This window comes from Lagopus muta, chromosome 14 (genome assembly GCF_023343835.1).
Source record: "Lagopus muta isolate bLagMut1 chromosome 14, bLagMut1 primary, whole genome shotgun sequence".
NCBI classification, from domain to species: domain Eukaryota; kingdom Metazoa; phylum Chordata; class Aves; order Galliformes; family Phasianidae; genus Lagopus; species Lagopus muta.
This window is the reverse complement of record NC_064446.1, coordinates 1,009,331-1,024,246: the sequence shown is the minus strand read 5'-3', so window position 1 is coordinate 1,024,246 and position 14,916 is coordinate 1,009,331. Positions and strand designations below refer to the sequence as shown.

Here is a 14,916-nt window from a genome sequence, read left to right as displayed (position 1 = left end):
GATTGCCACTGACCGTGTCGAGCAGAGAGGGCGGCTCGTGCGGTGTCTCCTTCGGCGCGGGGCCGGGCGGCGGCGGGCAGTTGGGGCTGAACACCATCAGGTCGCTCTTGCCCGCGCCGTCCGCCGCCGCGGCCACGCACAGGCTCCGGCTCTGGCGCTGCGAGTACGACCAGCTGCCCACCTCGCTGGCGCACACCAGCGTCGCCGGCCCGGGCCCCGCCGGCACGGCCGCCCGCGGCGCACAGCGCCCGGCCCCGTACAGCACCGCCGCCAGCACCAACACGCTCGACACCGCGCAGATGGCCGCCACCAGCCACACGTTCGTCGACGCCGCCGCCGCCGCCGCCGCCGCAGAGCCGCCCTCCGCGCCCGCCGCCGTCCGCGGCCCCGCCCCCGCCGACACCGCCCCCGCCCCCGCCGCCGCCAGCGCCGCCTCGGCGCCCTCCACCAGCGACACGCTCAGCGTGGCCGTGGCCGAGCGCGGCGGCTCCCCGTGGTCCCGCACCACGATCAGCAGCCTCTGCCGCGGGCCGTCCGCCTCCTCCAGCGCCCGCGCCGTGCTCACCTCGCCGCTGTACAGCCCCACGCGGAACGGGCCCTCGCCCCGCGGCTCCCGCAGCTCGTAGCGCAGCCACGCGTTGTAGCCCGAGTCCGCGTCCACCGCGCGGATCTTCGCCACCACCTGCCCCGCCGGAGCACCCAGCGCCGCCCGCGCCCACAGCGACCACGACGACGACGCCGAGCCCGGAGAACCCGCCGAGCCCGCCGAGCCCGCCGCCCGCCACGCCGGCTCCGCCGCCTCGCCCGCAGACCACGGCCCCGGCCCGCCGCCCGCCAGCGGCAGCGGCAGCAGCGCCGGCGCGTTGTCGTTCTCGTCCACCACGAACAGCTGCACCGTGGCGTTGCCGCACAGCGGCGGCTCCCCCGCGTCCACCGCCCGCACCTCGAACTGCAGCACCTGCAGCTCCTCGTAGTCCAGCGGACGCAGCGCCCGCAGCCGCCCGCTCTCCGCCTCCACCGACACGTAGCTCGACGCCGGACGCCACCCCGAGCCCGAGCCCGAGCCCGAGCCCGCGCCCATCCCCGCGCCGCCCTCCCACACCGAGTAGCTCACGCGCCCGTTGCCCGCCTCGTCCGGGTCCCGCGCCCACAGCCGCGCCAACTCCGCGCCCGCCGCGTTGTTCTCCCGCGCCAGCACCGTGTACACGGCCTGCGCGAACGCCGGCGCGTTGTCGTTCACGTCCGACACCGGCACCCGCAGCCCGCGCCTGGCGCGCAGCGGCGGCGCCCCGCCGTCCTCCGCCCGCACCTCCACCTCGTACTCCGACACCCGCTCCCGGTCCAGCGCCTCCCGCAGCACCAGCGAGTACGAGCCCGCGAACGTCGCCACCAGCCCGAACGGCGACGCCGGCACCACCGCGCACCGCACTCGCCCGTTCGGACCCGAGTCCCGGTCCGACACGCTCAGCAGCGCCACCACCGTCCCCAGCGCCGCGTCCTCGGGCACCGGCACCGACAGCGACGTCACCCACACCTCGGGCGCGTTGTCGTTCACGTCCAGCACTTCCAACAATACGCTGCAGTGCCCCGACAGCGGGGGCATCCCTTTATCGCCAGCCTGGACCTCCAGGTCATACGACTGAACATCTTCAAAATCCAGTTTTCCCGCTGTTCTCATTTCCCCTGAAATTCTATCGATTACAAACAATTCTTTCATTTTCTCAGGAATTGTCTCGCTAAATGCATAGTAGATTTCCCCATTAATCCCCTCGTCTTTGTCTGTCGCTGAAAGCTGTAGGAAAACAATTCCAGGAATGGCATCTTCCGGCAGCTGCACTTTATACACTGACTGGTTGAACTGCGGCGCGTTGTCGTTCGCATCCAGCACCGAGATCAGCAGCTGCACCGTGCCCGTCAGCGCCGGCCTGCCCCCGTCACTCGCCGTCAGCACCAAGCGGTGCTCCGACTGCGACTCGCGGTCCAGAGGATGCGTTAACACCAGGGCAATGGAAACTTTGTTTTTGTCTATAGATTTCACATCCAAAGCAAAGAGTTCAGAGGAGCTCAGTGTATACGAGAGCTGCGCGTTCGAACCGATATCCGCATCCGACGCGCCCTCCAGAGGAAACCGGGAATTCAGTGGGGCATTTTCCCACACGCTGATGTTTTTGGAGGCAGCGGGGAAGCGCGGGGCATTGTCGTTGATGTCGGTGACCTCCACCTCCACGTGGAAGACGCGCAGCGGCCGCTCCAGCAGCACCTCCAGCCGCAGGACGCACGGCGCGCTCTTCCCGCACAGCTCCTCCCGGTCCAGCCGCGAGCTCACCACCAGCGCCCCGCTCGTCCCGCTCACCTCCACGCTCGCCCCCAGGCCCCGCGACACCAGCCGCAGACGCCGCGCCTCCGCCTCGCCCGCCTCCAGGCCCACGTCCTGCGCCAGGCGCCCCACCACCGTGCCGGCCTCGGCTTCCTCCGGCACCGAGTAGCGCACCGGACCGCCGCCCAGCGCCCAGGCCGCCTGCAGCACCAGCACCGCGGCCCCCCAGCTCCGCCGCGCCGCTCCACCGCCGACCATCGCCCTCTACGCCGCCGCTCCGCTCCTTCTCCGCGCCGCGCACCTCCCGACCCGCCTGCTCCAAACCCTCCGCCCGCGCACGCCGACACAATCCTTCCTCACGGGACGCGCCTCCTCCTCCCCGCCGCTCGCTCTCGCTCTGCCTTCTTTGCCATGGGCACCGGAAGGTGTTCCCCTCCCTTCCTCGCATCGCATCGCATCGCATCGCACCGCATCGCGCGTTCCTTAGCTCACAGCGCCATCATGTGGCTCACGGAGGGAACTGCTCTTGAGTTTCTGCAGATCGTGCCCGATTCGATTCGTCTTTGCAATTCTCCATTTCTTATGCTTCAGTTCTCTTTGAGATATAGTGTTTTTTACACGTTTTTACTCTCAGCAGTTTTCACTGTACTCATTTAGTAGTCGTTCATAGCTATTTAGTTGCAGTGAGACACCCATTAATCTCTTCCTGTTGTCTTCCACTTGAAATGACCGTGCTGTGAAATGTTCTGTACCCATAGGTTGGCTAGTGGGACAGTTTCTACTATGACCTCTGTCGGAAACCTTGTCGTTTAACACAAGTGCTTCCAGAAACATGCTCTGATCACCTGCCTTCTGTATATTTCTTACAGCAAAGTAAATCTAAACGTTGCTTCGAGCCAACACTCACGTAATGGTGGCTCCAGTTGGTGTGTGTCAGTCGTACGATGATTGAAGGCAGAGAGGTTTCTGAGAGGAAACGGGGATGCAAGTGAGAGCTACCTGCTGGTATTCCTGTCAGCCTGCACTTCTCAGCAGGTGGGAGCTGTGGGAGGATGTGCACAGGAGTCTCCATATTAGCAAGATGATTCAGATGAGAAAGGCAATAGGAGATTTTCTTCTTTGATGGGTATCTGTGCTCACCATCTGTGACCAATACCTGCAGCAGACACATCGTCAGGGCTGGATACTGGAATCATTCTCCTCTTCCTCAAATCAAAAAAGTTGGCTGTGTGGCTAAACATGCAGGACAAAATCTGTCACCTGCCTGTATATCAGGTCTTCTCTGAACCCTTTGTATTCAACACCATCTGCCCCATACTCTGGCATCTGCCAGCATAAGGGTGGGAGCAACTCACATCTTTCTTATGATGTACACCATGGTCCTTCAGCACTGAACAATCTTGTGCCTTCTGATCTCTTTCCTTCCTGCTCTAATCGATTGCTGGTCCATGTGGAAACCCATTGCTGAAGAAAACAAGACCTCCTGAGGACAGCAATGTCTTCAGTCCAGATGCATAAGAAGTCATTGATCAGTTTGGTTTCCGCCATCTGCTTACCTGGTGTAAAGTCATAATACAAAGATGAACTCTTCTTCCTCCTGCATCCTTGTATCTTACCTGCATTTGCATACACAAGATTACAGGAAGACTCCAAACCTACAGGTAATGCCCTGGCAATATTTAGTCCATCCAATAAAAAGAGACCACACCTGAACAGCAAAAAAGAAAAAAAAAATGCAGCTATCTATCATTCATAATCTTTTAACACAAATGACTTACCTGTAGTCTTTGTAGATACTTCTTTAGAACAAATAACAGACTATCACTGGATATAGTGCTCTCTGGCACACATCCATCAGAAGGGAAGTAAGAGGGAGACCTGAGAACTGATAACGTTCACTCAGTGATTACCTGAGCTCACTAGAATGGAAAAGTCAGGCCCCGCACTCATGGGCAACTGCCTAAAGATCTGAAATCTGACAGCAGCCAGAACTCAACACACTACATCTCATCCACCGCCAACAAATATATTTCCAAAGCAATGCATTAGGATGCTTTCGTAACTGGAGAAAAGAATAATACAAGATCCCAGTGCACATCATTGAAGAACAAGATTTGCAATATCTTGAATACAGACAGCACTTCTTCCACGCCCAGGAAAGAATAGCAGCAGAGGGAAGATCATGGGCAGGTTTGATGAAGTCATCCAGAACAACCAGTATGGGGAAAAGCTCCTTGCTTGAGCAACAGCATTCCGTATTCACACACGTGGGAATAAAAGTGGATATGGCAAATGACTTCACTAGCAGGAATGACACAAATACAACAGGGAGTGAAGGTATACAAAACTTAACTGCATAGGGAACTGTGGAACATCATCACACGTCACAGATGACCTTGCTGTCAATGGTCACACTGTTGAAGACTTCTCAATTCCCCATCAAAGATGGTATATACTCTGTACTGCTCCCAGATGACTAGATATTCACAGGGCAAGGCTATACCAAGCAAAGACAGCAGATGGACACTTCAGACCCATATGGCAAAGCATTTTTGTGGCCATATCAATTTCACATCACTTCTCACGCTGACATCCTACAGCTGAATTCCTGGAGTTTATCACAGGATCCAGGTCAAGCAGCTCTATGTGGCTGGCCATCTCTAAAGGTTTTCTACTGATAACCCCTAACCTTGCAAACACCTTCTCCAGCTCGGTCAGCATTTTCCAACTATTGTCCAGTGACATAATCCATCTTCTTCTAAATCTCTCTGAGTCCCTCTTCCCTGCTAAGGAAACCAAGAATGAATGCCCAGACCCTACTCAGAGCTGCTCACAGGATCACAAATGTGAAATTTGATCCTCTCTACCAACTGGATCCCACTCTAAGTCCCACACTCAGCGTGATCCAGGGCTGAGCAGATCTTCACTTTCCCTCAACAACACCAATAACAGTGGAGCTGAAGCAGAGCTACACAATGTCAGCCAGGCTCCTCAGAAACATTGAGTTCTTTGAATCATCTCAACAATCTCAGGTGGAAATGCTACCAGTCTCTACACCACAGTCATTAGATATTCTCTCTTTTGAACTGGGACCACTCTGGTCGTAGACAGCACACGTTGTTCTCTGAGCCCTTAAGGATTACATCCACCTCTCCTTGTCTCTTCAGAAATAGTGCCTGAGCAGGAGCACCATCACAGAAATATCCACTGCTGCTGCATCTCCTGAAGGTTCCCACCATGACACAAGGAGGGGAAATTGGGATGCTACTCTCCCACATCATATATGCTTTCCATGTATGGGAGGAAAAATGATCATCAGAAAATAATCAGCACTCTGCATCTCACATCCCATTACCAGCACACTTCTTGCACCACGCAGCTACCAGAGGAAGGGAACACCTCTGATGGGAGAAACCGTCAGCCCAGGTGGTACCAAAAGCTCATCATAAGGCATAGAGAAAAACTGCACCATTTTAATCAGCACTCACAGGAGACAAGAAGGATTAGCTACCATGGGATACATGGAACTGACATGGCCAGATCCTCGGCTGTCATCTCAATCCCTTGTCCAATACAGAAAAACACTTCTCTCATTTGTGCATCTTCCACATGGTAGTGTTCAACAACTCTGTATTTCAAAGCACATTATTATCATAAATGAAAGAAGAAAATACAGCATAATGCGTGCTGTGTCTTCTCTACAAACAACTTGGTGGTACGAAAGAAACGGAAAAAATATCTATATTTGCTCAAAGGTTGTGCAAAAACAAACAAACATACAAACAAACAGCTGCCATTGGTCAATTCATTTTATGTCCCTTTCTGAGAAGAATCAATGGAAAGAACACCACAGCTTCTGAGCAGAAACACTTGGTGGACACCAGCACAGTTAGCAGACAGCAGGGATGTGGGGAGCAGGGAACAGCAAGAGAAGGAAGAAAAGCAGCACCTTCAGAGAAGGCCAATGGGATGATCAAACTTCACTATAGCTTCTACTTGAACAGCTCAGAAAAGCAGCAGTGGAAGTTGAGATTACACATCACTTTGAAAACAGGCCTATAATGCAGAATAATTCCAGGAAGGAAAACCAAGTGCATATAGAAAACCAAAACTCCCCACAGCAGCTGGCACACAATGGAACAACAGGACAGGGAGGGTATTGAACTGCCCTCTTTGGAGATAATCAGTCCTTGAAAGGCTGAGGCCACCAACACCCTCACCCATCCCAAATTTGACTTCGCATTCAAGGGCAAATGCCCGTGCCACCACTCACTATTGCTATTCCCACTTCATTTCGCAGGAACAGCAGAAGTGTTGAGGTAGGTTCAATAATTCCCAGAGGAGTGAGAAGGATTCATGATTAGTACAGGAGATAAATTCAGAACAGCGAAAGACATATTAGCCATTTCCACAGCATATATTATCTCAAGATCATGCACTATATCAAGGCCTCCAGCTCCCATTTCTTACAGCCTCATGGTAATTTCCATTCCCCACCCCGAACATAAATACAGAAGACAAGCAGACATCTCTCATTCTTGTCTTATGGCATGTCCCTTGGTCTCCCCAATTACTTCCTTTTCCTCAAGAAGAAGGATTTCCCCCAACCCTTCACAGGAGGAAACAGACAGACCCCACTCAGTACCACTTCCACTTTCACCTCCACCAAATGCCAACACTTGTCTTTCCCACCCCTCATTTGGTGTTGGCTTTTGCAGACCTTTCCCATCAGTGACAGCACCAAACCTGACAAAACCAGGAGAACAGTGTAACATACACAGTGTTTGGAAGACGCTCTGATGACAGTGATTCATTCTTTATGATGATTCCACAAAATTATAAGGAAATATTACATGGATGTAATGAAATGTATTTCTAAAGTTAATAAAAAAGGTGTTGTTATGATTCAAACTGAACACAAGTATTTCCTGGGTTCTTTTCTCTCCTTCTGTTTCTGTTTTTGAAGAGAAGCATCCAACACTCTTTGTAAAGGCACAACTGCTGATGCTAACACTGAAGGAACATCAAAAGAAGCCAGAGTAGATCCTGCCAGTTCCTAACCAGGAACACAGGATTACAGATAGAAAATTCTCAAGTCACAAGTGACACCTTGCATCACATCTCCTTTACAGCACAACCGAAGAAGAGGAGGAGAGAGTTTCTGACAAGAAACAAGTACTGATAGCCAGAACCACCAGAGAACAATGCCTGCTGGGCTGTCACCACAAGACCACCCTTACCAGACTTGCACTCCTTTAGCAGTCTCAGCTGGAAGTGCGGAACAGCGTCAACCAACAGCATTTGCAGAGTCCATGTCACGACAGTGGCAGTCAAAACAGGCACTAATATAATTACAGGATAGAAAATATCAAGCAACAAATGCTCCGTGCCCACCCCAATGACTGGGGCTCCAAGTACCCCAGCTACAGACTCCTGCACATCTAGCATCCAGAATGGCCTTCTGGAACTACACCTGGCAAGGAAACTAGAACCACTACACTTCACAGCAACATACAACAAATACCATAATAAATACATTAATAAATAAACCAAAACAAAACACTATCATCAGAATGGTTTAAAGTGATAACTGTAGAGAAGAATGTTGCAGAAGTACCCAACACAATTCCCACTCTCCTCAGCAAGAATCAAAATTCATGGCTTTGTATCAGAACAACAAAAGGAGGCACAAACAAGGAATATCACAGTCAACACTCAGAGGTGACCCGCAGGGAAGCAAGGACTGTGGTCAGCCCCAGGGCTGCATCGCTCTGTCACAGCAAACACAAGAGTGGTCGGCAAAAATGATTGAGGGCATCCATGGAACTGGAGAGTAATGACATGGATGAAATGCATATAGAAAAAGGACATACTGGTTTTGCTGCTGACATAATAACTCTGTCAGGTGAAGCAATGTCGAGACAAAAAGAATGGGCGGAGAGAATGCCAAATTCTCATCGCTGTTTACATCTGTTGTAGATGAGAAACAAAGAAGAAACCAGACCTAATATCAATATCATTACAAGCAACTAATACAGCCTGGTGGACATCACCACCAAAATGACCCTTCATACCAGCATGCCTCTGCAGACCAATCAGAGGCAAATCACATATAAAATTGATGTTGTAGTAGCCCTATGGCAGTGATTTCACTCTGGAAGAGAGAAGCTCTGATAACGGATACATAACTTCTGTAAGAAGTCCAAAATCAACACCTGAAAAGCTCTTGCATAGATGACACTAAAAGTATGCATGTTAAATAAACGTAATAATCAGATTAACCACAAGACATTAGAAGTAAAAGCATGGCTCCAACAAGAACTGGAACAAACACCAACTGCTCCACAGCTTGCATGGGAACAAGACATCAATACCATTGTACTACCAGTGTCAGAGATTACAGAAAAATCACACACCATACAAAGAAAAATTAAGAGCTCACCCTCCCTCAACACTTTCCTGAATGAAGTAAAAAACACAACACTGACAGCAGCACAACAACACTCCAAGATTGCTGGGAGGGGGGCAAGAAGTTCGCAGCACAGCACCAGGCCCAGCAGCTGTAGGGGACAGTGTGGACACCAGGCCATGCCAGGTGGAACGTGCCTGAAGGACACAGCGTCCTCAACAATGACAACTGGCAGCTCCGGCATGGAGCAAAAGCAGCCAAGTAATGCATGACAGCAAAGGAGAGCAAAGAGAAAATAGACAAAAGCAGGAAAGAAGGAAAGCTGGAAGGAAGGAGGAAAAGAAGGGACGAGCGGCGGGGGATTGCCACTGACCGTGTCGAGCAGAGAGGGCGGCTCGTGCGGTGTCTCCTTCGGCGCGGGGCCGGGCGGCGGCGGGCAGTTGGGGCTGAACACCATCAGGTCGCTCTTGCCCGCGCCGTCCGCCGCCGCGGCCACGCACAGGCTCCGGCTCTGGCGCTGCGAGTACGACCAGCTGCCCACCTCGCTGGCGCACACCAGCGTCGCCGGCCCGGGCCCCGCCGGCACGGCCGCCCGCGGCGCACAGCGCCCGGCCCCGTACAGCACCGCCGCCAGCACCAACACGCTCGACACCGCGCAGATGGCCGCCACCAGCCACACGTTCGTCGACGCCGCCGCCGCCGCCGCCGCCGCAGAGCCGCCCTCCGCGCCCGCCGCCGTCCGCGGCCCCGCCCCCGCCGACACCGCCCCCGCCCCCGCCGCCGCCAGCGCCGCCTCGGCGCCCTCCACCAGCGACACGCTCAGCGTGGCCGTGGCCGAGCGCGGCGGCTCCCCGTGGTCCCGCACCACGATCAGCAGCCTCTGCCGCGGGCCGTCCGCCTCCTCCAGCGCCCGCGCCGTGCTCACCTCGCCGCTGTACAGCCCCACGCGGAACGGGCCCTCGCCCCGCGGCTCCCGCAGCTCGTAGCGCAGCCACGCGTTGTAGCCCGAGTCCGCGTCCACCGCGCGGATCTTCGCCACCACCTGCCCCGCCGGAGCACCCAGCGCCGCCCGCGCCCACAGCGACCACGACGACGACGCCGAGCCCGCAGAACCCGCCGAGCCCGCCGAGCCCGCCGCCCGCCACGCCGGCTCCGCCGCCTCGCCCGCAGACCACGGCCCCGGCCCGCCGCCCGCCAGCGGCAGCGGCAGCAGCGCCGGCGCGTTGTCGTTCTCGTCCACCACGAACAGCTGCACCGTGGCGTTGCCGCACAGCGGCGGCTCCCCCGCGTCCACCGCCCGCACCTCGAACTGCAGCACCTGCAGCTCCTCGTAGTCCAGCGGACGCAGCGCCCGCAGCCGCCCGCTCTCCGCCTCCACCGACACGTAGCTCGACGCCGGACGCCACCCCGAGCCCGCGCCCGAGCCCGAGCCCGCGCCCATCCCCGCGCCGCCCTCCCACACCGAGTAGCTCACGCGCCCGTTGCCCGCCTCGTCCGGGTCCCGCGCCCACAGCCGCGCCAGCTCCGCGCCCGCCGCGTTGTTCTCCCGCGCCAGCACCGTGTACACGGCCTGCGCGAACGCCGGCGCGTTGTCGTTCACGTCCGACACCGGCACCCGCAGCCCGCGCCTGGCGCGCAGCGGCGGCGCCCCGCCGTCCTCCGCCCGCACCTCCACCTCGTACTCCGACACCCGCTCCCGGTCCAGCGCCTCCCGCAGCACCAGCGAGTACGAGCCCGCGAACGTCGCCACCAGCCCGAACGGCGACGCCGGCACCACCGCGCACCGCACCCGCCCGTTCGGACCCGAGTCCCGGTCCGACACGCTCAGCAGCGCCACCACCGTCCCCACCGCCGCGTCCTCGGGCACCGGCACCGACAGCGACGTCACCCACACCTCGGGCGCGTTGTCGTTCACGTCCAGCACCTCCACCACCACCTTGCTGTGGCCGCTCAGAGGTGGATTTCCCTTATCCTGCGCGTCTACTTGCATGCGATATGCAGAAGCATCTTCAAAATCTAAGGAACCTTTTAGGTGGATCTCGCCGCTGTTTTTATCTATCTCGAAAATGTTTTTCGCATTAGGAGGAAAGAAGTTCGTAAGAGAATATGAAATGTTACAATTTGTTCCCTCATCCAAATCTGTAGCGTTTACCTTTACCACGAAAGTTCCACGTTCCGTATTTTCTGGGGTCTGCACTTTATACACTGACTGGTTGAACTGCGGCGCGTTGTCGTTCGCATCCAGCACCGAGATCAGCAGCTGCACCGTGCCCGTCAGCGCCGGCCTGCCTCCGTCACTCGCCGTCAGAACCAGGCGGTGCTCCGACTGAGACTCCCTGTCCAGAGATTTTGTGAGCACCAAGAACAGAGGCTCACCATCCTCCTCTACTTTGGGAATATCGACAGTAAAGTGCTCGGAGGGGCTTAGTGTATACGAGAGCTGCGCGTTCGATCCGATATCCGCATCCGACGCGCCCTCCAGAGGAAAACGCGACCCGGGCAGCGAAGATTCCGCGATGCTGATGTTTTTGGAGGCGGCGGGGAAGCGCGGGGCATTGTCGTTGATGTCGGTGACCTCCACCTCCACGTGGAAGACGCGCAGCGGCCGCTCCAGCAGCACCTCCAGCCGCAGGACGCACGGCGCGCTCTTCCCGCACAGCTCCTCCCGGTCCAGCCGCGAGCTCACCACCAGCGCCCCGCTCGCCCCGCTCACCTCCACGCTCGTCCCCAGACCCCGCGACACCAGCCGCAGACGCCGCGCCTCCGCCTCGCCCGCCTCCAGGCCCACGTCCTGCGCCAGGCGCCCCACCACCGTGCCGGCCTCGGCTTCCTCCGGCACCGAGTAGCGCACCGGACCGCCGCCCAGCGCCCAGGCCGCCTGCAGCACCAGCACCGCGGCCCCCCAGCTCCGCCGCGCCGCTCCACCGCCGACCATCGCCCTCTACGCCGCCGCAACGCTCCTTCTCCGCGCCGCGCACCTCCCGACCCGCCTGCTCCAAACCCTCCGCCCGCGCTCGCCGACACAATCCTTCCTCACGGGACGCGTCTCCTCCTCCCCGCCGCTCGCTCTCGCTCTGCCTTCTTTGCCATGGGCACCGGAAGGTGTTCCCCTCCCTTCCTCGCATCGCAACGCATCGCATCGCATCGCATCGCGCGTTCCTTAGCTCACAGCGCCATCATGTGGCTCGCGAACGGAATTGCCTCTGTGCTTCTCTGCGTCTCACGCTGGATTGCATACGACTTCGTTATGTTCCATTCCTTACACACATCAGTTTACTTCTTTTAACTTTTTTTTCTTTCTTCCTTTTTTTTGTTTTTATTTTTTTTTGTCCCCCCGAAGACGGATCCTCCATAACCTTCAGTGTTCTCATTCAGCACAAGTACATATCCTTGGAATGCAACGAGTCTCCAATTGTTCCTTCACACTCGTTTTCCAATTGAAATCGCTGAGACATGAAATGTATTCAATGAATTCGTTGGTTTGTGGGGCTGATCATACGAATATTGAGATCATTATTCTGTTGTTGTAGAACCACGCTCTATTCAAGTGTCTTTCAAGACATTTCTCACTGCAAAATACCCTCAACAATCACTTGTTCCATACCCACTGTGATGCAGCACAAAGAGGCACGTGGAAAGAGATTCTTCCACTCACGGGCATAGAATCAGGGAATCACAGAATTGATGGGTTTCTAAGCAACCTCTTGAGATCACTGAGTCCACCCCCATGCTTTGAAAGGTTCCCCACAGCAGATTGTGCAGGTAAGCATCCAGACGTGTCTTTCGTATCTCCAGAGAAGGAGACTCCATAACCTCCCTGGGGAGCCTGTTCCAGAGTTCTGTCACTCTGACAATAAATAAGTTCATCCTTATGTTTGAATGGAACTTCCTTATGTTCCAGTTTGTCAGCTTTGCCATTTGTTTATTATTGCTCACCAACAAAAACTGTCCACCCCATCGACCTGTCTGTCACACTTTAGATGTTTAAAAACAGTGAAGAGATTCCCCTTCAGCCTTCTCTTCTCCATGCTGAACAGAGCCAGGTCTTCCAGGCTTTCTATGTACTGGAGATGCTCCATGCCAATGATCATCTTTGTCATCCTCTGCAGGACTCTTTCTAGGAGGTCCCTGCCTTTTTTGAACTGCTGAGCCCAGAACTGGACACAGTGCTCCAGGGGCAGAGCAGAGGGAAAGGATCACTTCCCTCAACCTGCTGGCCACGTTCCTTTTAATGCAACCTAGTGCTCATGACCAAACTGGTGGCCACCTGCACAGAGATTGCTCAGCTTTGCACAGCTTCTCTCCAGCAGATCACCTCCAAATGCATTTTGAAGCATTCCTCCCACGTGCAAGACTCTAGACTTGCTCATGTTGAACCTCTTCACGTTCCCCTATGCCCAACTTGACAGTCTGTCCAGGTCTCCTTCAATGGCACCACAGCCTTCCGCTGAGTCAGACTCTGTTAGCAGCTTTGTATCATCAGCAAACTTTCTGAGAGTAGAGTCAATGCCTTCATCCAGATAACTAAAGAAGATGCTGAGTGAAACTGGATCCAGCAGCTAGAAACCTTTCACACATGACAGAGAGTGGTTTGGTGCTCACTTCTGCCAGATCTCTCATCAGTTGTGGATGTACACCATTGGGCTCCAGGGACATTGCTATGAGGTGCTCAAAGATAACAGATTGCAGAGCAAGAACAAACTGAGAGTACTGTCAGTAAGTCACCACTTCCCTGCAGACAAAACCTGTCAGATGCAGAGGTACCATGAAATGCACTGGGCATGGGTGGGCAGAAATGCAAACACACTCTGATTTTCAAGATGTTTCCTTCAGACAAGATCAGGTTGATATTTTGGGTTTGGTCTCTGTGGATTATCCTTTTTTATGTGCATGTAGGATTTCAATTTGTCCTCAGATTTGCTGCACACATGTTGGTGGACAAGCATGCTGGACCCAGAAGCTAAACTTTACCATTCTTCTCTGCCCTGTCACTGAAACTACAGGAAAAAAAGAAACACCACCTACCTACACAGCTCTCTTCTGACAACCCTTGCTTACAGCACTGCACAACAGCAGCAGTCAGGCCAAGGCGGTGAGCAACTCACATCCTCATGTTTTACAGCTCGTAACATCAAAGATGGCCCAAGGCTCAAGCAACATGCTTCTCTTTGGTTTCATCTCCAACTTACCACTGGTCCATGCGTAAATCTGCCACTTTAGATCCAAAGACTGTCAGGCTACCGTGGAACAGTAATGATGCCTGGAGTCCAGATCCATATGTACTCCTTGATGCCAGTGGGGTTTGATTTGTACCACATGAGTTCAAAGTCAAAATATAGGGATGTATCGCTTTTCTTCTACGAATTTCCATTTTACCTGAATTGGTATAGATGTGATTACCAGAAGGCTAAAACCAATACATGGCACAAGACAAGAATAAACTCTCCAACATAAAAATACCCCAACAACACAGTGAGAAAATGCACAGTCGTCTGCTGACCGCATGTTCTTTAACATGAACAACTTACCTTTCGTATGGCTGCCATAGTTGCTCCTTATTAAGAAAAAAAAGAACTCTATCACTGATCAGTGCACAGTGCTCCTTGGCACACATCTATCACAATGGACGCAACAGGGAGACCTGAAAGCTAACGACATTCACTCCATCACAACCTGAGATCACAAATGTAGAAAATCCAACCCCAGACTCGTGGTCAGCTGCTCAAAGGGGCGCCATCTGACAGCAGCCAGAAGCCAGCACACTACATCTCATCCTCTCTCAGCAATGTATTTCCAGTGTGAGAGAAGAAAAAATGCTGAGTGAGATTCATAAAGTAAGACAAGAAAACAGAAAGGTCCCAATGCACTACAGCTAAACACACTGTTTGCCTCTTTAACATACATGAGAGCTTCTTCCCAACCAGAGGAGAAATATCAGCGTATCAATCCAATGGCTAAGACAACAGTGAGGCTCATCACACCTCACAGATGGCCTTGCAGTCAACTGTCACTTGGTGGAAGGCCTCCCCATGACCCGGTGAAGACAATATCACTGTGCTGCTCACATTTCTGTTTTTTTCTCTACATAATGAAAAGCAGATGCCCAAGGAAAACAGCAGAGAGTCAATTTAAACACATAGTGCAAGGAACAATGACAGAAGGAATGACTCAAAACCTTTCATGATACTGT

General features: G+C 54.4%; 1 protein-coding gene across 7 annotated transcripts in view; it reads right to left on the bottom strand.

The window, feature by feature from the left end:
• Positions 1 to 14,916, bottom strand: part of LOC125700310 (protocadherin alpha-C2-like) — a 168,839-nt gene that overhangs the window by 89,195 nt on the left and 64,728 nt on the right. Inside the window, exon 1 of one of the 7 annotated variants that reach the window (XM_048960810.1) lies at positions 14 to 9,084. The exons of the other annotated variants lie outside the window; for them this stretch is intronic. Within the exon in view, the coding sequence (XP_048816767.1) occupies positions 14 to 2,575 (2,562 nt within the window). The 5' untranslated portion in view covers positions 2,576 to 9,084. Of the gene's footprint in view, positions 1 to 13; positions 9,085 to 14,916 lie in introns of those variants that run through there. 7 annotated transcript variants of the gene reach the window in all.